This window comes from Suillus subaureus (assembly GCF_016647635.1).
Source record: "Suillus subaureus strain MN1 chromosome Unknown BJ212scaffold_10, whole genome shotgun sequence".
Lineage (NCBI taxonomy): Eukaryota > Fungi > Basidiomycota > Agaricomycetes > Boletales > Suillaceae > Suillus > Suillus subaureus.
The window spans coordinates 1077270-1098708 of record NW_024538566.1 but is presented as its reverse complement, the minus strand read 5'-3'; the positions used below and the strand labels follow the sequence as shown (position 1 = coordinate 1098708).

At 45.9% G+C, this 21439-nt stretch overlaps 7 protein-coding genes and 1 non-coding gene across 8 annotated transcripts; 3 read left to right on the top strand and 5 right to left on the bottom strand.

Annotated features, from left to right (window-relative positions):
- Positions 1 to 966: 966 nt before the first annotated feature.
- Positions 967 to 1924, bottom strand: BJ212DRAFT_1298530 (uncharacterized protein; the record flags this gene model as incomplete). Its single annotated transcript, XM_041332708.1, has 6 exons — positions 967 to 1139; positions 1241 to 1274; positions 1322 to 1447; positions 1541 to 1623; positions 1701 to 1809; positions 1859 to 1924. 6 exons carry the CDS (start codon positions 1922 to 1924, stop codon positions 967 to 969), a joined length of 591 nt encoding a protein of 196 aa, XP_041194993.1.
- Positions 1925 to 2255: 331 nt separating this feature from the next.
- BJ212DRAFT_1479415 (uncharacterized protein) lies at positions 2256 to 3833 on the top strand (the record flags this gene model as incomplete). Its single annotated transcript, XM_041339873.1, has 6 exons — positions 2256 to 2556; positions 2619 to 2683; positions 2739 to 2821; positions 2877 to 3328; positions 3382 to 3467; positions 3522 to 3833. The coding sequence occupies 6 exons, from the start codon at positions 2256 to 2258 to the stop codon at positions 3831 to 3833; spliced, it is 1299 nt and encodes a 432-aa protein (XP_041194992.1).
- Positions 3834 to 4794: 961 nt separating this feature from the next.
- Positions 4795 to 5425, top strand: BJ212DRAFT_1268161 (uncharacterized protein; the record flags this gene model as incomplete). The annotated part of the gene is made up of 2 exons (XM_041330711.1): positions 4795 to 5143; positions 5208 to 5425. Coding segments are annotated over 2 exons (567 nt in total), but the record flags the coding sequence as incomplete, so codon positions are not given.
- Positions 5426 to 7309: 1884 nt separating this feature from the next.
- BJ212DRAFT_1298528 (uncharacterized protein) lies at positions 7310 to 8887 on the top strand (the record flags this gene model as incomplete). Its single annotated transcript, XM_041332707.1, has 8 exons — positions 7310 to 7473; positions 7527 to 7661; positions 7714 to 7822; positions 7877 to 8067; positions 8117 to 8255; positions 8313 to 8437; positions 8551 to 8715; positions 8767 to 8887. 8 exons carry the CDS (start codon positions 7310 to 7312, stop codon positions 8885 to 8887), a joined length of 1149 nt encoding a protein of 382 aa, XP_041194990.1.
- Positions 8888 to 13246: 4359 nt separating this feature from the next.
- Positions 13247 to 14209, bottom strand: BJ212DRAFT_1446332 (NADP-dependent oxidoreductase domain-containing protein; the record flags this gene model as incomplete). The annotated part of the gene is made up of 5 exons (XM_041338228.1): positions 13247 to 13379; positions 13401 to 13630; positions 13706 to 13798; positions 13823 to 14099; positions 14139 to 14209. 5 exons carry the CDS (start codon positions 14207 to 14209, stop codon positions 13247 to 13249), a joined length of 804 nt encoding a protein of 267 aa, XP_041194989.1.
- Positions 14210 to 14482: 273 nt separating this feature from the next.
- On the bottom strand, positions 14483 to 16299 carry BJ212DRAFT_85662 (uncharacterized protein). Its single transcript, XM_041344209.1, has 7 exons — positions 15901 to 16299; positions 15771 to 15798; positions 15617 to 15723; positions 15035 to 15562; positions 14849 to 14984; positions 14690 to 14788; positions 14483 to 14640 (listed from the first exon to the last, which is right to left on the bottom strand). Exons 1-7 carry the CDS (start codon positions 15983 to 15985, stop codon positions 14505 to 14507), a joined length of 1119 nt encoding a protein of 372 aa, XP_041194988.1. The 5' UTR covers positions 15986 to 16299; the 3' UTR covers positions 14483 to 14504.
- BJ212DRAFT_t47 lies at positions 16259 to 16330 on the bottom strand. Its single transcript has one exon. It is a non-coding gene; the product is annotated as a tRNA-Arg (tRNA).
- A 1095-nt stretch (positions 16331 to 17425) lies between these two features.
- Positions 17426 to 21179, bottom strand: BJ212DRAFT_1479412 (CHAT domain-containing protein; the record flags this gene model as incomplete). The annotated part of the gene is made up of 5 exons (XM_041339872.1): positions 17426 to 20386; positions 20443 to 20681; positions 20728 to 20870; positions 20929 to 21079; positions 21140 to 21179. The coding sequence occupies 5 exons, from the start codon at positions 21177 to 21179 to the stop codon at positions 17426 to 17428; spliced, it is 3534 nt and encodes a 1177-aa protein (XP_041194987.1).
- Between the last annotated feature and the right edge of the window lie 260 nt (positions 21180 to 21439).

Genomic DNA, 21439 nt, shown 5'->3' with positions numbered 1-21439 from the left:
TGTCAACATTGTATGGACACTCATGCTAGACCTTTGATTATTTCAACTTGATATCTCGACTCCTGTCTTTGTGGTTGCCAAGGAATAGGCCAGATGACCTTACAGCGCCTTGGGGTGTAGTAATATATGTGAACATTTGTCAAGAAGTGGTTTGAACGAAGGAATGGTGGAATACAGAACCAAGATGGCTTTGTCCAGGTGGATCGCACCAACATTATGTGGCACAGGCTCAAATCACTAAATTGCCTAGATGCGTCTCCAGTTGTTTGATGACGCAGGAGTGTCAACAACAACTCGGACATTATGATGATCGGTGAGTATTGGTTGAGTTTGAATACCATACTGTCAGGAAACGATGCCCCTCATCACCATCCAATGAATAGTACTGCCATGACTGCATCAGGCATGGATTCATGCACAGGTATGCATGTACTTAATATCAGTTTATGAGTTCTTTAAGGGTGCCTTCAAGATGGTGCTCAATATCACCATTCCAAGACATTTCATGACCCGAACAGCTTGATGATGAACCGACTGGCGCATTCTATTCAAGTGGAGAGATCTGGACGTGCAGCCAAGTCAAGATCTTAGTCTTACATACAGCAAAGCCCACGCTGGCAAGTTAATATGTAATACAGCTACCATCATGGCTACCAGGGTAAGTTTAAATATTTCTGTTAGATAGTTGCAATGAAATTTGGAGTTCTAAGGCAAGCTGACAGTCTGAAGGGCAGTTCAAATCATCAGAGATGCCCACCAGTACATTTTTTCTTGATGTTGACATTATCATACTGATTGATATTAAATCATCATAGAAAAACCCACTCAGACCACCACCTATGATGCTTTAACATGGAGTCTGCGAGATCGCCAGAGTCGGCAAACATTCAACTGTGATGTTTCAGTAGCAGGGAATCTCGTGGAAGGTGCACCATCACCACATAGCCGCAAGTCACAGTTCCTATTCTATGTACCCATTGCTGCAGCAGGGGACCCACAGGAGGCAGAGAATTCCCACCTCCAACAACTGCCACTACCACTACCACCACCACCACCACCTCCTCCTCCATTGTCTCCACCTCCACCACCTCCACCTCCACCATCCCCTCCATTGCCACCAGTAGCCACATCATCCCTACCTTTATTAGAAGCAGATGATGAAATGGTTAGGGCGGCAGGGCTGTATCAATTTGATAGTGATATTCCGCTGCATATCGCACAACACTGGGATTTGGCTCACCACTGCATGTGGTCGGATTGCATACAACTCGAATCTGACGAAGAAATTTAGTGTACCGCCACATGTATACAGACATAGTACCATAGTATCTAGTGTCTGTATCATTGTTATGCTTGATTCTAGTACAGAAGCCCCTAACTGGAACTGAGCTTGCATGGAGCCTTCCCAGATTTTTTCAAACTCCGATGTTTCGTGTTTACCCACCATCTAAATTTGGGATATATACAAATAAGTACTAGTGGGGGTGCTGTAATCACTAACATAATTTGTACAATAATCATACTGCTTTTCCCAACACACCCACCTTAATTCTTCTATGAGTATCAGTCTCCTCTGTGCCCCAAGCTCCTGAGAAGTTCCTGAGTCCCACACTTCTGTCTTTCCTATTTCTCTTTCATTTCACCTGTCTAATAAGTCGTTATTTGTGTAACCTTGCATCAATCAGGTGAGTTCCACTGACTGATCATATTTGCCGCTGCAGCCTGATTCACTTCACAGTCACTTGTGCTTTTCACTTCTAATAAGTCATCCTGCCGCACTTTCCGCAAGGCTCTGATATGATTTTCATGCTATATCACACTTCCAGGGCCCTCATCTGAGTTCATCCAGTGCTAGTACCTGGCGTCTGAGGCAACTCAAAGATCCAGGGGTCGCATAGTTTCCTTGGAAGTATACCCATGCCATGATTGGTCATGTCTCTATCAAGCAAGATTGTCATTGTTTGGTGTCTGAAATGGAGTCTAAATGACTTCACTCGAGAATGTTGGTGCCAATTTTTTATTCTGTTTCTCTGGCTTATGTCTTGACATGAATAGATGTTAAATTCCAGTCAAATTCAGCTGCATTGATGATCTCATACCACTACTACTAGTAGTTCACAGGTCTACTGTGATGGTTCTTATTAGCTAAGCATGCTTCCAACTTAGTCACAGTAGTACCAAGTAGTAAAGGCTATGCTGTTTGTTTAAAAACATCACATCTTGGCAGTACTACTGCCTTCAGGACCTGATTCTTCATGCCTACTGCATTCAAAGATGCACTCTCTACTTCTCTTCATAGTGCTGCGATTAATGCCACACCAAGGAGTAGCCCCTTCTTCAATGATGAGAACAACATCAGGCCTGAATACAAACCCCACAAGGCCTTTGACTCTGACTCAGTTCCAGTGGTTAAGGGTGTTCCCGCAGTTCAACCCACCACCAACAACCCTCAAGTTGTAGAAAAGAAGAATATTTTGGTTGAGACGGATCAATTGGATTATATTCTGGATAGTTTTCATCAGTTTGTAGCTGGAAATCCTGAGATAACACCTTCAGGTATGTGGTACTGATCAGCCTTATTGCATTGCATAAGCTGAACCTACTTTCTCGTCTGTAAGCCCAACATATATGCCAAGAGGTCCTTCATTTTATCACGAAACCAGATCGTCAGCATGAGTGTGAGGTAGGCGTCTGATGTACTTGTATGGCATAGCAGTGAAATCATCTTCACTTCTCAGGAGTTTTGTGGGATTTGGCAGGTCAAGTATGAAGAACTAGTGCATTTCATCAACGAGTCTTGCAATTTCGGTTTGAAACCAAGGTGAGCTTGAAAAAGCTACTCTGTCATGTTGGTTCTTACTACCTCAATACTATAGATTGACGTACTTCGATGATGACAGCACATTGATTGTAGAAATGCCCTCGGCCATTCATGAAGCTCCCCTTGTTGCTTTACACACAGTGCTCACATGCTTTCTTGAGAACATTCCATTCAACTGTCAGGCGCTCAATGCAAACATTTTGAGCAACATTGAAGCATCAGATTCACTCGTTCCTGACATGCGAATATCATTTCAAAACATGCGGGATGCCGGCTCTGAGGTTATCATCCCTGGCCTGGCAGAAACTGCATTTTCACAGCACGGCGACGCTTTGATCAATAAGTTAGAAGGCGCCATTATCGAAAACCCCTCCTTATTGCTCGTGATCGCTGCTGTCATGTTCAAGAACACTCCCTATCATTTGCCAAAGAGGGGCTCAGATACGGGACGTCTACTACTACAGGACCCATCGAAACGATCAGCAAAAGGCTTCATTTCAAAGACAGGTCCCCCGCCCTCAATGCACCAGTCATCATAGAGAATCACACATGGTGCTCAGTATCGTCAGTGTGGTTCAAGGTGTGGGTGTGCAGGGATGATCCCATAGACATATACTCAGATGATCCAAATCTAGTTGTGGATGGGGTAATGTTTTCTTTTTATTTTAAAATTCTTGTGTAGCTAACGTTATTTTTATAGTTTCTGTACCCTGAAGATACTATGGCCCCGGTGCTAACGATGATGGGGAAAGGAGTGAATGCAATCAGGGAGAGATTGATCTCATTATGTAAGGAAATTGACGATGACGTCGATGTCGACGCCCTGTGGGACCCTACTATCGTTTTCCGCGTCAGGAAGGAAGACATTATCACGAAAATTGCTGGCGCTATGCATGAGACCACATACTGCCACTACTCAGTGTGGTACAAGAAGGCATTGAAGGCTGCAAAGTGCACAGCTAGTATCACGCAGTTGGGCCCGTCCAGGATGCGCAAATTGGTCATTACTTGAGGTTTCGTGGCTGGCAAGCAGCACTGCAGCAAGGGAGCTTCAAGTTAATGTGTCCTTCGGACTAGCATGACTGTACAATTTCAAACCTGTAGTTGTTGCTCTTGTTCTTGTTGATATGCTCATTTTATCTCTGACTATGCAAGTAAGATTCTCCACTCACCCCATCTCATCATGAACGCAATTTGAATGTGTTAGTACAGTGTAGTTCAACTAGTCACATGAATGGAACCTGTATGCTGGCTGTAATCACTGTGTTCTGGGTCAAAGCAGATGCCATGTGGCAAGGTGGCTGTAGATAGACTTTCCATATGTGTACAAATGCCACATGTATGCTCAGAATCCATTGCGCCGTAGTACAAGTCAGACAAGACCACCTCAATATATCATTGTTGACCCATTTTATATTGCTGAGCAAGTTCCAAGCCCCTTGCCTCATATTCTGAAGGGTTTGTTCTCCAATGTGTACTCCATAACTTACAATTTGCAGCACTTTCATGCCAAGAGGTTCGAAGTGGAGCAAAGGGGTGCAGAGGGCAAAGAAAGTGAGTACTTCGATGAACTTCACAGTTTTTGGTACTGAATTAGGTCCCCTTTTCAAAGGATGCTGATAAGCGGTTGGTGTTCATGCCAAACTACCCCTGGCAAATACTCATCCATACAAGATGGTGAGGTATGAAAGACATTACGAGCTGCAGATGGGTGTTTGTTCTTTAATAATAGCCCTGAATGTGAGGATGCAGATGAGCTGTGAATAGGGATTACACTCAGCTTTGACGGGTGAGACTTAGACTTGTGCATTGGCAGACTATTGACTTTATTTAAGCTTCAACTATCAGTGCAGTAGCAATGCTGGATCACACAGCTCTGGTGTGATGTCCAGCTGCATTGCAAACCTGCCAATCCATGTGCGGTAAATCACTGACTTCAACATCCTTGATAGGCCCTTGTTCATTTCACCAACAGGTATCACCCCCGAAACTTAATTTTGTATGGTATTACTCCAGGCTCAAAGGAGCTTGATGCCAATCAGCTTCAATTATTTATGAAGAACTACGTTGATGATTTGCTCTGCCTTTATGATGAAAGAATCACGCTCAAGACACAAAAGTATCCCAATGGAAAGTCAAATTATATCTTTGAGTTCAAACCTTATTCAGTTGCATTTTCAGGTCGCTGTGTTCCTGTAATTCTGGTTGCAGTATGCTGTGATCATCCAGCAATGTGTAAGGTTTGTGGATTTGGCAGCCACAGTAAAAAGGAAGGATTCTGTTCATGCTGCCACATCCTGCAGTCAGAACTACGAACAAAGGGTGTGATGGAATATGACAGTATGATGGTCTTACTTTAGATAGCCCTGATTCTTCACTGACTCAGCAGGATTCCCTCGACGAGATGGTGAGCAACATAAGAAACATGCTCGAGAATATGCAAACCTGGAGTCCAAGGAACGCGACAAATTTTTCACCAAGCACAGTGCTCGATGGTTTGAACTCATTCACTTGCCATATTTTGACCCCATTCGCATGACTGTGATTGACCCCATGCACTGTTTTTGCTTGGTAAGGCACATCAACGTTATGCACTTGTCATAATCTCTAATATACACAACAGGTATCATCAAAACGCAATGGTTTAATGCCTGGATCCAGACAAATGTACTTCATCAGAAAACCTCCAAGGTAGAACATGAATTTGGTCAAATACATAAACTCTTGTCTATGGTCTGTCTTTATCATCGAACTCAAGATTTTTAAGTCATTCACTATCTTATTGGTTCAGGATGCCATCATGGGTCACACATTTACCAGATCAAGTTGGCTATCCTGCTGGTGGTTCACTCACATCTGATGAGTGGAAAGGCCTAGCCCTTGTCTTTTGTCCCATCACTGTAAGTTTCTTTATTAGTCTTCTGAACGATTGACATATGATGACGATGCTCAAGATTCTGTTGATCTGGGAAGAGTGGTACCCAGAGAACATGAAACAGCATGAGAAGGAGAAGGAGAGTCAGGCAAAGCGAGAGCAAGCATGCATTCGAAGACTTGCAGCAGGTAAAGCAGCCCAGAACAGAAAGGACGAGGAGCCACCAGCACATCCAAAAGGTATACCCATGCACCCCAACAATGCTGAAATTTTTTTGAATCTTGCAGCTGCACTCAAGATCATTCTAGGATGTAGTATCAATGATGCCGATATTCCACACGCAAAGGAACTCCTCAACAAGTACCTTCTTGAGTTTCTGGGAGTGAGTAATTTACCTAACCTATGATCAAACACAAAGCTCAAGGATACAAAAATCCACCCAAAGCACATCAAACCATCACATCACTGGGTAACTCACATCTTTGAGCAACTGGAGGATTATGACCCTGTCTATGGCTCCTGAATTTTTCTTTTCAAATGTCTCAATAAGGTTCTCAAAAGTCACTCAACAAACAACCATGGCGAAATCAAGATTTCATTCTTCCACACATTCTTGCGTGATACTGAGCTTCAGATCATGGTGATCATTCTTGTTTTCACCTTACTAATTTATGCTCATGATCATTTACAGCTCACAAATTTACTTGCTTGCACATCTGAATCTGATGAACTGCCCTCTGCTGAAGATGCTATTCCATGAGGCTGTAAAATCCATCATCGCAACAGATAGCGACACCTGTGGAACTGTAGCTTCTCTTGCTAGTGAAATTGATGATATCGCACTGCAAGGTATCTTTCATTGGTGTTTTGCATTCGTTTATTGACCATATTCCTCAGCTGGAACACACTTTTCATTAAGTCCAGCTGCATTCAGACATGTATGTCACAATACATGAGTGTTGTGACCGTCACCTTCAAGACAACATATTGCGGCCTACTATGAGCAAAGTAGCAGTCAGTGCCACAATTATAGTCCCCTTGATCGCTATTCTCACACACGCTTGCTTTGGGCAGTTACTAGTACAGACCAGGAACTCCTTGGAGGGCGCTGGCGGCTCCAAATTCTTGTTGGCTTATGGCGCAGACTGCGCCATCGCATTCCCAATCACCACAAGACATGCACATCAATTTGATTAGTGGATGCTTGCTTGTTGATGGGAATTTCAATTTCCTAATTACCTGTCAGTTGCATTATTGGAACCGTCATCTGGAAAGCTGGGCCATGTTAGGAGAGTTTTCCTCATGAAGGTCCTGGTATTCACACCACTTTGTACTTTGGAAGGACTCGGACTCAGAGGAGCACCGCATTTAGTGAGTAATGTTGTACATCATTACATGATTCATCTCTATTGTGCACTCCATTCCGTCATATCCTCATTAGGAATTTTGCCCTATATGTCTCGACGTTTAGTGAGCAAGTATATATACAGTCCAAGCAGGGTTTCTTCTGTTTTCCTACTCACATCTTCCCTGTCATTTTTTTCACGGATGCTCTCTAGTTTATTCTATTTTTCTCACTTCCCTCCATCTCAATATCGTTCACTTCTGTGGCCATGTCTGGGTTAGAGTCTGTGGCTGAGGTGCGAGCCCCTGCACCAGTAATTCCAGCCCTTGGTGGGGCAGTCCCTACCTCAGTTGATGCAAGGGCAAAGTGTTGCATTGCTGCGTTGGAAGAGGAACTTGACACATTGAGGCAAGAAAAAGGAACCAAGCAAAGGTTCGTGTACTTCCTGCCCACGCCATGCCTGTGATGCTAATTCATCATTAAAGAAAGACCACCTACTACGTTGCTCAAGGCAGGGCGATTCGTCACATGGTTGCCCTCTATACCAGCTTGGAAGATTTAATTGCCAAGAATGATTGCAGGTGTGAAGATGAGGATGACTCAGAGGACAACACCTTAACGTACATCGTCAGCCTTTGTTCTATGAGATATAATTTTACATACATTAATCAGCCAAGATCGCCTGCAGCGAGGATATATTGCACTCATGCAAGCTTTACCATGGCTGCATGATAAACTTACACACCTTGACATCGATGATGCAGAAGATATGCTGAAAAAGGTAAGTGTTATTAATTCCAAAGCTTTTTGTGCTATATACTGAACAACAGTGCAGCTCAAAAGAGGCACAGATGCAGCCCAAGGGGATGATACTTCTACTCTCAAGGACCTTGTCGCCTCCTGGGTCAATCAAGATTTTCGGCCATCCCATCTACTTAAATCAGATGACAAGCATTCACGTGGCTTTGTCCATGACATCTGTGGGAAGTTACTCTGTCCTGCCGAGTGGGACTGGAATAGCGACAGGTGAGCATCAACCTTCATTCACCAATCCTCGACACTGATGCTTGGACAGTGTGAAAGCTGGTATCCATGACAGAACAGTAGATTATATCGTGTCAGAAAACTCTTGGCCATTGTTTGTGTACGAGGATTATTCAATCAACCCTGATAACCTCGAGCAAGGCCTCTTCAAGTCCAAGGTCCTCGTTCAGGTTAGTGTCCCACTGTTGTCACGATGGTAGTGAATTTTTCTCATTGATACCTGCTAGGCTTTCAAAGCTACATTTACATCCCCATCTTCTGCGAGGGAAGCTGATGGTGACAGTGACAGAGCTGACATCTTGGAGAACAACAGGCGTGCTCGGCGGCAATTGAATCAGGCAAAGATCAAAATGTGCGTAGCCTCGATCATCAACATGAGGAGAGTTACTCCTCACGCCATCGCCTATGTTGTTTGTCAGGTGAACATATGTGATTATCCTCCCACCATTACTATACCTGACACAGTTCATGGCAGGTTCATTTTGCTCTATCCAGCGTCACATCATGGCATACTGTGGATGGTGATTTTGACTATGAGATATTTTGGAACAATATTGTGGACTTTTTTGAGGCTGTCCCTGGCCCTGGCGCACAATGTAGGGTGAATAAACTTCTTGAATGGTGGACCAGGTAATGGATGTGCTGTTCACATATTACTAGGTATCTAACATTACCATTTAGGAAGGTCTTTGGAAGAAATCATTGCGAGGACTTGACGCCCGACATTGTGTCCAAAATGTCTGTCACCGCACTAGCCGATCAGAGAATGGCATTGGAGGATGCCACATTTGATTCAGATTAGCACAATCGTTTATTTGCCTTCCGTCATTAGTAAATTTAAGCTTTACTTTAATGCAATCGTAATACGTCACATTCACACATATAATTGAAAATGTTTTGGGCAGCAATAATCCAAGTAATGCGAAGAGCAACTGCTCAACCTGCCCTCCCACTGTGAAATTTATCACACCTTCCAAACCTACCAAACCAGGAGACACTTTGCATGTGAATGATAATATTTATGACTGCACCAACTGACTCATATTGCCCGCGGGTGACATCAGCTGTAGAAAATCGTCTGAATAGAATACCCCCTAGCGGAGGAAGCCATCCACAGTCTCTGACTGATGAGTTCATATGAGCAAAGACTAAAGATAACTTGCTGAATGACACACCAGACATACCCCATTATCTCCTTGCAACTCAGTCGGGGAAAACTGGCTTGCTCTGTGAACACACAAATACATAACCGTGCACTTACCTATTAATTGCTGTCAGGCTTCCTAGGAAAGGATTTTCCTTGTTGTGCATAGAACTGACCATAATTCGGTAGTTGTGTGGACATCAAGTGGTCTTGTATCTTGTAGTAGAGTTGATGAACGTTATTCCTCTCCTGGTAACAATCTGCTCTTCTGATGAAAATCCACAACTCATCCAAGATGTCACGCAGTTTAAGCAGAGACACATAACTTACTGAATGGAACACTGGACACACTTCAGGACCTCCTTACGTTTCCATCACCCAGCTTCTCCGTCGTCAAGCCGCTAATGTTTGTTTCGCCACAGATTCATTGGATATTAAGTGTCTTGTGGAGCGAGGGAATAGTTACTGTAGCCATTTTTTGTCTTAGCCAAAGCTGACAACAATGAGCCCACGTGCCTTGCGGCAACGATACTGGACACACATACCTCGATGTTCACTGCTGCTGGCCTTACTAACAGAAAAGGTTTTCTGTCACATTTAGAATGCAGCAATAACTTAGCACGCAAGAGCATTGGACTCACATCTTCCACGTGTTTCATTTGCTCAGTGTGCTCGGTCATTGATGAGAAACCGTGAGACTTGAATTATTTGTCAACACTGATCAAGAGACTGCACATGTTCAACCCAGGAGCATTTTTCGGCGCCTGTCCTATGTGCTAAGATTTATTTTGCCATGCCAACATTTGCCACGTTTTCTCCTCCTATTAATTGAGCACCTTGCATTAGAGTGTGCAAATTCCTTCTCATGTGAAATACAATTGACGTTCATGCTGTTAAGTAGAGGGCTGAGCAGCACTGCAATATTTTGTTAGATGTGCCAGTCTGGCAATTTCCTGTCCAACATGGCAGCCTAGACCACCAGCTTACAAATAAGCACCCATCCCATGACTGTGAAATTTAGTTGTCACAAAAAACATTATTTGGCACCTCCAGTATCATATGATGGCTGTAGTCTTGTGGGCAGCATTGCAAATGCATTGTTGACACAATTATTCAAAGATGAATGTGTTCCGAACTAGCTGAAGGACAGGGCGCGATGTATATGAAATAATTTTCAGCCAACGCAGGCAAGTGCCTACCACTTCGGAGTAAAGTGCCTATTGTCTACTAAGTGAAGATGTTGTCAAATGTGAACATCACTTCTTCCCATTATACACTCGAATATTAGTACCAGCAAATCGGGGATAGTATGAAGAGTTTCAGCTCTCGTATCAGAGTTTTTGTTTTACTGATCATTGCGAAACAGAAAAACCTTGCATTAATATTCAATAGCAACTTTTTGCATCACTCTGACACTTAAATACTTGCATTTCACTTCATTGGCCCACATTGATATATTTTATTTGCAGGACAATCTAAGCAGAAGATGGTACACCAAGTGCAGGAGAACTTGCTTGGCTGCCATGAGAATGCATTGTTCCCATGTAAAGTCAAATATTTATATGCAAACCCCACTACCAAATTTATGGGGATTTTCGTGATTGTTATCAATATATAGTATAATATGACATTTTAATATGTTCATCGGTTTACTGATGTTGTTATCATAAAGAGACGGCGACGAGTCATGGCCTCCTAAATCGTGGATGCATACTAAAAACATCAAGCGTGGAAGAGGTTGAACGTTGAGATTCTGAACTACAACCTATACCATACTAAATGTTTGACATTTTCCTGATGAGCATGCCACAAGAGAACATCTGTTTGTTACTGAGGGGTGCAGAGATGCTAGTGGAGAAATCGAGGTGGCACCTCAATTTCTCTGCTACATCTCCGCACCAATTGTAAAAACAAGCTGTAGATCAAAAAAAAATCGCCCAATCAATTGGCTAGCCGACCATGAGCATTGGAGCCAGCAGCTAGGAGACATAGATATGGAGTCTGGATCTGAGCCATGAATGGGCACGATGTAAGACTTGATCGTACACGTACATGGATATGTTTTTCATTAACCAGTCTTCTAGACTATCAACATCACTCTCATATGTACTCATTCCTTTCTTTCACATATGCAATCACTCTTCATTACAGGCCTCATACACGTTCTCCTTTGATTCTCCATCTCAATCAGCGTATTAATACCTCTCCCTGTCGAATATCGTTCTTTGGCCTGTCTTTGACCCGATCTCAGGTCTTCGTTCTCATTCCTAGTCCGCTCTCTGATTCTTGATATTACTGTCCAGACTCGTGCAGGTAAATCAAATGTTGTGGATCGAGTCGAATACAAAGTGACAAATAGTAAGTGTACTAGAGTCTAGTTGATGCGCACACCACAGTGGTCCCAGCAGTTGCCGCAGCAATGGTTGATTGTGTCATGTGTGCGGGGATGTTTCAAAACTTCAAGTCCGAGTTGCAATCGGCCTCCACTAGCGCATTAACTTAGTGGTGGTGGGCAATGCCCGCCAACAAAGCATGATGCTTATATAAGCCAAAAACCCCTAAATGGTCCATTTTCTTGAAACCAAGTGCATACTCAATGGCAAAGCAGTTATTGTGCATTATATTGTGGTGGAAACTAGTGTAGATTATGCTAAAGTATCCTATGTGCAGCACTGAATTATGTGATCAAGCTTGTAAATATAGGTTATATGCAATATTTGCAAGGAAGCATATTAGTATCCACCTAAGTGTCATCATTTGTGTCATTGAGATCATTGTCATGAGTCACCAATTCACCTCATAAACATGCTGAGTGACGAGCCAAAAGCTTCTTGAGCAACTCAAGGCACTGTGACTTGCTGTTGAGGTGTGATTTGAGTGGAATATGCTTCTCTGCTCCTAGACAGCGATAAACCTTGATCTGATCCTTGAGAGCTGGATCAAGCAAGCATACAAGTTGGTTTTGATCGAGCACCAGTGCAACACCTGCGAAATAAGTCTCCTTGGCAGAATTAGATGCCTGCTTCTCTGTAGCCTTCTTCTTGGCAGCAGTGGCAGAATCAAGCTTATGCTGAATCAATGCCCCCTGCTGCTGCCTCTCAACTCCACTCGTATCAATTTTCCATGCTCAATGTCATAAGTGAGCATGATCTTCATCAGTAAACATGGCATTCATGAATTCTTGAGTGTCATTGCATTTTCGCACAGGCACATCAAAGTTGCTCGTTCTTGGCTTTAGAGCACCTTTTTTGGAAGGGCCAGGCTGTACTTGATGTGCCATTTGGTGTTGAAGATTATGGTGAGACTTAAAATATCATAACGTCTTTTCAAAAACGAGAGTTGACTGCACGTAGTACGCAGAACTTCGAAGGAACGTGAGTGCGTCGCATATCTGTGCTGAAGCCATAAGTCTCGTTTTTGGAAAATCGCGAATTGTGGCTGACCTTTTACCGTTTACAGGGGCTGTTTTCATCCGAGACCTCTATGTACCACACCCGTTGTCGTTTGCGTTCATGCACAGCAAGGAATATTCTCATTTCCCCCCAGCCAACAATAATTTCAGAATAGATTTTTTGTTGTGTGCTCTTGGGGCCTAAAACCAACCATTACTGAGGCTAAAATATGCTCACAAACGTGAAATTGCAAAATGTATTCTGATACTCTTGTTTATAACATCAATCCGTCACATTTCGCCCGCGAACACTTAACACAAAAGTCTTTCCTTTGGTACATAGCGTCAAGTTTCACTTCTCTGTGTGTTTATAGCGTGGGATAGCTTATATAAGTGTCATGCTTTGCTGGCGGGCGTTGCCCACCACCATTAACTTCAAATGAGTTTGAGGGGGGTCGATAAATCAATCAACACCCTCTCTACTTCATCTCAAGTTCAATGCCTGCACCAGGGGTCTGGGTTAATGATAAAGTTTAGATCCCAGAAGACATGCGTTTCACTACCGTCTGTTCTCTCTACCAGTAATCGCAAAAGCACTGACACAGACGGAGTACCGGACTACACCATCATATCTCTCTCAAACAATATTCAGTATTCTTAAAAAATGACTGATTGCGCCCCGCTCCGGCACTCTGGATCAACCCCATCTCCTCACTCGTCAACTCCGGAACGTCGCATGTATCAACATGTTCTCTAATCCTCTCCGCCTTCGTATCTTACACAGCGCAGCAACGAACGAAAACGTACGTGACCACCAGAATATCATGCTGCAGCAACCACTTGTTGAGCACTTGACCACTCGTCACTGGTTTTCCCCACGTATCCTCAAGCCGTGCTCTGATTTTCTCGACGACATGATCTAGCGGTCCCCCTGGTGCACGAAAAAGAGGCGAAAGCCCACCATACGAGGACGTAACGATTCCGTGCTCTTTGTGCACCTTGATCAAAGGCTTCACGAAATCCCACACATAAGGATGGACTTAGAGATTTCGGGTGTGGGGCATCATCAAAGGCGTTTAACTCACCTGATTGACAGCAGGCAAAACTTGCGCACCCTCCACAATCTCCAATATATGCTCCACCCCAAAATTTGACACCCCAATAGACCTCGTCAATCCCTCCCTCTTACACTACTCCATCACCTTCCACACCTCTTTTAGTCCGTCCCCGCACCCATCCATATGGTCCTTGGGCGCATGCACCAAATACAAATCCACATACTCCAACCCCAATTTCTCCAACGACTTATAAAGTGCTGTTTTAGCTGTCTCCCCGGGGGTTAGCGACGCATGCTTGGTGCTGATGAAGAGCTCCGAACGTGGGACACTGGACTCGGAGGGTCTGATAGCAGCTCCTAGGGTGGCTTCGTTCTTATACCGCTGTGCACCGTCAAAGTACGTGAAACCGATGTTGATGGCGCTTTCGAGAGTGGTCTAGGCGTCTTGGTGGTGGGAGAACGCTGTGCCGGTGCCGAATGCAAGAGAGGGGATTTGGCCGGCGTCATTGGGGGTGTGTGTGGGTATTGGCATGCTAGTGGTGTGAACTGGATGTTGATAAGAAGAGTGGGATCGGAGTAGCGACGGATTTAGCTGTACCTTGTGATGAGGTGGCAATCCAAGTATCAGTATTTAAATCTCAGTCTCGCCACGTCTTCCTGGAGCAAGAAATCCGACACACAAACTCACATTCACACCTACCAAGACAATCGAATCGAATCGCGACGGTACCAGGGTATTAGTCTACAAAAGTCCTTGTCAATCGTACATGGGTTGTACAGCTGAGATACACGGCTTTCTTTTGGCCTTGGAGTTCATCAGTCAATACTCAGTTCTGGTCTTCCACAAGGCTCTTCGTAGCCCTCAGATCCGCATTCACCATCTCCTTCACGAGGCTATCGAAGTCGACTTTGCGTTTCCACCCGAGGACACGTTCGGCCTTGGCGGGGTTGCCGAGCAAAAGGCTGGGTACAAGCATAAGTAATTGGAGGAAGAGGCACGATGAGGACGCACTCCACTTCCGCGGGACGGAAATACTGCGGGTCGACTTTAACGACCACTCGCTCGGTTTTCTCGTCGTACCCCTCCTCCTGCACGCCAGAGTTACGCCATCTAAGACCACAAGTCTGACATCAGGAAATGATGTATGTACCCGAGGAACGAGACGGGTACCTTATGGTCACTCCAACGATTGCAAAGGCTTTTTCGACAAATTCTCTCACAGGATGAGTCTCTCCCGTGGCGAGGACGAAATCATCAGGGGTGGGCTGTTGGAGCATGCGCCACATGCCCTCGACGTAGTCCCTAGCTGTCACATCACTGTTAACTAAAGACGATGAAAGACGATCGAAGTCGTACCATGTCCCCAGTCTCGCTGCGCATCGATGTTACCAAGGTACAAACAGTGCTGTTTTCCGACGCTGATATCAGCAACAGCCCTGGAGATCTTTCTAGTGACGAATGTCCTCCCTCGCCTTGGGCTCTCGTGGTTGAACAAGATCCCGTTACAAGCATACATACCGTACGCCTCACGGTAGTTCACAGTGATCCAATATGCGTAGAGCTTGGCGACGCCGTACGGGCTGCGAGGATAGAACGGAGTGGTCTCGCTCTGGGGCGTCTCGACGACCTTTCCATAGAGCTCTGAAGTGGATGCTTGGTAGAACCTGGCGTGTTTCTCAAGCCCTACTGTGCGGATTGCGTCGAGGAGGCGGAGGGTACCGAGCCCATCAACGTCGGCTGTGTATTCTGCCATCTCGAAAGAGACTTTGACGTGGGATTGGGCGCCCAAGTTGTAGATCTCAGAGGGAAGGACTTGGGCGAGGATGTAGACGAGGTTGGTGCTGTCGGAGAGATCGCCGTAGTGAAGCTTGAACTTGTTAGGGCCTGGGGAGTGTCACGGTGTTGGTGGAGAGGTTAGACGATGGTGGGGGTACATACGTTCATGTTGGTCTGCGTAGAGAGATTCTAGACGACCGGTGTTGAAGCTGGAAGAACGACGGATTATACCGTGTACTTCGTATCCTTTCTCAAGGAGAAGTTCAGCGCTGTGAAGGACATGAGTGGGGAGTTATAGAATGAGGAAGGAGCTCACAGATAAGAGCCATCCTGACCGGTTATACCTGTTTATACATTCAGCATTGATAGCTACATGCTAGCAGATACGGGTCACACGAGTTCATATCTTCTTCTCACCGGTTCTCTGATGAAAGGGGGCTACTTACCTGAGAGTAATGCGACTTTCCTCTTCCTGAACTCCTCTGGAGATGGAAGGTCGAGCTTCATCAACGGGGTAGCGTCTGAAGGCATTTGTGTGAATGAAAGTGTGATGTTCAAGATTATCAGGGTGCACCGTGGTCCGTGACAGGCTGCGGCCCGCGGGTTTATGGAGATTATCACTAATGGCGGTGTCGCGCGTGATGATATCGAATGTAAGGTATTCCACCAAGATATCAGGAGAGGCTTCACAAGACAAGCGATTCGACAAGGTTTTAGGACAAAAATTGCGTGCAACGACGGTCACCGTTCTCGACAGCGACCAACACCACGAACAAAAAAAATAACCGCTCGTAGTTCACCGACTACCGACGACGGGGATCGAACCCGCAACCTTTGCCTTAGGAAGGCAACGCACTACCATTGTGCTACGACGGCTTGCAAGTTCGGCCATTCAATATTATGAGAGCTCAAGTGCTTATACTAGCACTACTAACGAACGTCACTCGCTAATGTTCACGCGCACGCCTGACCACGATAATCGATCTGTGTAACGCGCAAAACTAGGACGTGCTGCTGCTTCCCTCGAATATCATACATAATCACCCACATTGCGAACTCAATCAACTTGAAGTTTGCAGTAACTATCCTTACCCCCTCCAGGATCGACTTCAATCATGCCTCTCTTTTCTGCCCACTCCTGGATGGCTCCTGGACCTGTCCGCTTCGTGGCATACGACTCTGCTGGACTCCATCATCAGACTGGAGACAAGTTGTATAAAGCCATGCTCCGATTCCTGCGACGGTCATACCGAACTTGAAGCAGCGACTCTGCTTCGACTGTCACAGCCTGCCATTGGATTCGAATGCGCATGAATGAAGCCTTGAAGGATGTCCGTCGGTCGTGCTTTGAATCTGCCGTTCCACAAGATGAGTTCTACAATATATTTGGGTCAACGAATTCGAATTCTAACCCTCACTCACGTAGATGGAAGGTGTTGACTGATGATATAACTCAAATCACTTTAGCTCCTCTCCCTTCTCTCCAAATGCTGCAGTGATTGTCTTTATCGATGCATGGTTGGACTTTTGTCCTCAACCCTAGTCCATGCGGGAAGGCAGCTTCTATTCAAAATACAAATTTATATAATTATATTATATCGCGCAGGTATTCATGTAATTTTGTTATACTTCCTCACAAATCACATGTGTCTGCTGTTGTTGACCTACGCTGATGCCGCTCTATCGACTCGTCTCTCAATTTTTTCATGTCTTATCCATATACACTTACGGAAAACTTGGTATCTCCCCGCACTTTTTTCGGCCAAAGGAACAGAATGACGTACGCCGCGACGACCCAAACACGAACATTAGGATCATATTCAAGAAACGTCCAAGGTCCTAGGAGAATATAGAAAATCATACGACAGGGTGCGGGAATGGCTTACGGGAGTACAACGAAGAATGAGCATCTAATACGACAATATGAACGGCTGGTAAAACCACGCTACATCAGAGCAATACGATATGAAGCTACACGCCAATATGAACAAAAACAATTCTCTGCTCGAGCGGCACTTTCATCTTCACAGCGTACGTAGCCTTGTTCAGTGCCCAAGCCGCCTTCGTACAGTCCGGCATGTCACCCTCCTTCAAATCCTTGAACAAATTTTCGTAAAAAGCTTTGACGACGTGTTTTGCGACAGCGTCATCCACTACCCACAGCGTGCCAATGACGCTCTTGAACCCCGAAAACTGCAGACCAGCTGCGAGGTGGATGGCTTCGTCGGGGGTCTCCTCATCGCCCGCAGCGGTATGACATGCCGATAAGAATGCGAATTCAGCTTGCGGAGCATCGTTTTCCATGATGTCAAGCAGCGTGAGGGGTTCGTCTTTCATAGCAAAATGTGAGTAGTATGGCTGGTCATGGTCTTGCTTGCCATGACAAGCGAGGTGCACCCATGTGTTGTTTTGCAAAGCTTCAAGTGCACCTGCTCGTGTTGCTGCGTCACCAGACAGAGTGATAGGGTTGACTGTTGCGGGGACAAGCGAACGAACTAGCTCAAGCTCACTCTCGACAGTCAAGAGCTCCTTGCCTTGCCCTGCACCCGGTTGACCCTGCCCGATCGCCACGAAGGACGGGATCAAGTGCGTCTTCATCGTCTGTCGAGCTCTAATCAGAGCCGAAAGCGTAGGTGTGTAAGAGCAGATGTAAACATCCTCCAGGCATAGTTCCAGCTCAGAGCAATCAGCCTTCGTTCGAAACGGGTTAGCTGCGTGAAGAGGAATGGACGTGAATGCTGCTGTCGGACACAGCCAGATTCGAGAACGACCTGGCAATCTCAGATCACGCTGGAGTACCCTGACGATGAGTAGCATGACCTCGTCCCAGATCTTCCGCAAGAGTGCTTTCAGGCCCGTCCTTGGCTGCTTTGGGCCCATAAAAGATGCTTGCTGTATCGCCTTAGCGAAGTCGTCCTTGAGTTGCTCCACATCTGCGAAAGTGAGATCTGGGAAGGGAACATGATGGGGTTGCCCTGACGTTGGGATTATGATAGCATTGCGGGAGTATTCGCTCGCGATGAGGATGATGACTGGGCCATGACGCGCTGCCACTTGCAAATCTTCATATGACAGTGGGAGAAGGAATCGCGAGAATCCTTGAAGATTGCGGACTTCAGCTACCGCAACTTCCCACTGCTCCGTAAGTTTTCTGTACTCTGCTGCTGCCCGATCAGCAGAAGCTCTGTCTGCGCTGCCCGTGGAACCCTGAGCATCAGATAGGCGCTTGCTTAGCTCTGATAGTTTGTTCGCGAGTGGCAAACTCGCAGATTTGAGGTCGTCCAGCGGAGTCCTGAGTCGAGAGGCCAGCGACCATTGTTGACCGCGCCCCTGCTCCTCAAGTTCAACCGCTCGTTGCAGATTATTGCGACGAATAGCGCATGATGCTGCATCTACTGGAAGTGATTGTGCACCACGGAAAGCAGTTGCAGCATCGCGTCGTGAGATAATTGAGGATCGCGTCATGACATGATTATCGAAAAGCTTCAAGTACACTTGGTATGCTTCGAGGGCAGATTCATGTTGATAGATTTCGGCTTGGAGCGCCCAGTCAATAGCCTCCTTGATGCGGCTTGGATATCCTTGCGTGGGGTGTCCTGATGCCAGTCTGAAGTTCTCCATTGCGAGTGACAAATCGATAGGGTTGTCCTGCATCTCGTAACGAGATAGATAGGCCTCCTGCAGCTGCATGTAGCTGAAATATCTACCTGGGTGCAATGGAGGCAAAATTGACAATGACCGTTGGCAGAGATCAATGGCCTCCTCGACATCTTCTTTCGCCTGATTTTCCGTGAAACGAGAGCAGAGCGCCGAGCTCAAATTGTTAAGATTTGTATGGCGCTCTGGATCATCAGGTTGCGTTAACCGAAGCGATTCACGGTAAAGATCGATGGCCTCGTCAAGATCCTCGCTGGCTTGTATTTCATCATATCTGGTGCTGAGTACGAGGGCAAGGTTGCTAAGTACGGTGTCACGACCTGGATGCCCAGGTGGGCACAATGACAGTGACTCGCGAAAGAAACCGATAGCCTTGTTGATGTCGTTAATGTCATTGCGGTGCACAAAACGGCTGTGGAGGGTAAGACCTAGGTTGTCCAGTGATACATCACGAAATTCATGCCCGACAGGATACAGGAGCAGTGCTTCTTCAGATAGAGAGATGGCCTCATCGAGGTCATCAGATTTGCCTTGCTGACTGAAACGGGATCTGATTGAGTTGGCCAAGTCATTCAGGTATTTAGCACGGTCAGGATGTCCCTCGGGGCACAGAGAAACAGCTTCACGACCAAGTTTTATGCTCTCTTCAAGATCCTCGATGCTGCCATGTTGATTAAAGCGTTCTTGGACTGCCAGTGCAAGTTCGTCGAGGGCTGTGGGACAGTATTGATGGCTCAGAGGGCAGAGCTCGAGCACGACTCGTCGAAGTTGGATACCTTCATCAGATGCATCTGTTGGAAGATTGTTGCATGCATTGATCACATAATCCACACCATCGTCCCCTGCTGCGATGTTCCGAAGATAGGTGCCCTCAGGACAAAGAGGCAGTAGCTCGTGGTAGAGTTGAACAGATTCATGGATATCAGCGGGGGTATCTTGTTTGATGTAGCGCCAGGTCAAAGCTTCAGTGAGATGATATATAGACGATGCACGATCGGGGTGGCCCTGCGGACACAATGCAAGGGCATCACGGAATAGAAAGATGGTAGAATCAATGTCTTGAAGATCCTTGCAGATATAACCTTTAAGACAGGCCCATGCAAGGTTGGTGAGGGCAGCAGCATGATCAGGATGGCCGACAGGACACCGGTCCAGAACGAACTGGAAATGCTGTACAGCATTTTTCAGATCAGATTCATTCTCATCTGTCATGTATTTGGCAAATTGCATGTGACCTGCATCCGTGCGACAAGCAATTTCACTTCCAGTAACAGACTACGGTTTTCATTCTGTCAGTAGACACTTAGAGGAAGGGGGTTAACATTACTTACATCCAACTCTATACCCTGGGCACAGACGACAGTGGCCTTCAGGGTGAGGGAAGGGTACACATTTTCATCGTCGTCGTCATTATCTTCATCCCCATCGTCGTCCCCATCGTCGTCATCGTCGTCCTCATCATCTTCATCCTCATCATCGTCGTCATCGTCGTCATCCTTATCCTCATCGTCATTCTCATCATCGTCACCATCACCATCATCATCATCATCAGCGGGTAGGAAGGTCAGATCTACAGCAAGTCAGTGGTGTGCGTGAATAGGAAACGGATTACTCACCAAATGGTTCATCTCCATGATCTAGTAGCTCATTCCACGAGGTCTCAAGTTTGCTAATAACTTCTCCATCGCCTAGCATTCGACCGAGCTCAAAGGATGCCCGTATTTCCAGTGATAATCTAGTAGGCAATGTGTCCCGTGATCTACAAGTCGATTATGAGTACTGGGATTGAGTCTGCTGTGGTCCGTGGAAGGCTTTACAAGATCACGGTATCGCCCCATGCTACAGAATCATCGGACGATAGGACTCGGGCGGTTGATTTCCAGCATCTCCTCGGGTTGACGTTGACGGACACGTAAATGCCTGCGGGTATGCGGCCAGAGGGTACACTGATGTTGTTTCCGCTAATGACTGTAGATAGAGTGTAAAGATCGCGAAACAAATAGGACAAGGTAATACGGAGTGGCCCACCTTCAAGTCTGATCGATTGACCCCCCGATGTACTAGTCATGATGACACGATGAAGCAAATGGCAAAGGGCGTGGATGGGCTGAGAGTTACGGAATGAGTGGTGGACGAATGATAGCTAGGGATATGGACTAGGTCAAGCTCGGGAGGAAGGGTGTAGGGCATACTCCACGTGCATTTCCATGCTGTTGATGGCTGGTCGGCACGATAGACGCTTGTCCTGAGGCTACACCGTGACTGAGCGCCAAGGACGAGGTCACTGCATTTGCGAAAACGAGACACCCAGGCTGCTCTTACGCAGGT

What these genes read in the sequence shown, in the direction of transcription:
- BJ212DRAFT_85662 (XM_041344209.1), bottom strand. Translation starts at nt 15,985, where the DNA reads ATGCCTTCAGACGCTACCCCGTTGATGAAGCTCGACCTTCCATCTCCA. An exon ending in GAAAGTCGCATTACTCTCAG is followed by an intron (nt 15,799 to 15,900) that starts GTAAGTAGCCCC and finishes ATGTATAAACAG; the next exon opens with GTATAACCGGTCAGGATGGC. An exon ending in GGTCAGGATGGCTCTTATCT is followed by an intron (nt 15,724 to 15,770) that starts GTGAGCTCCTTC and finishes TGTCCTTCACAG; the next exon opens with CGCTGAACTTCTCCTTGAGA.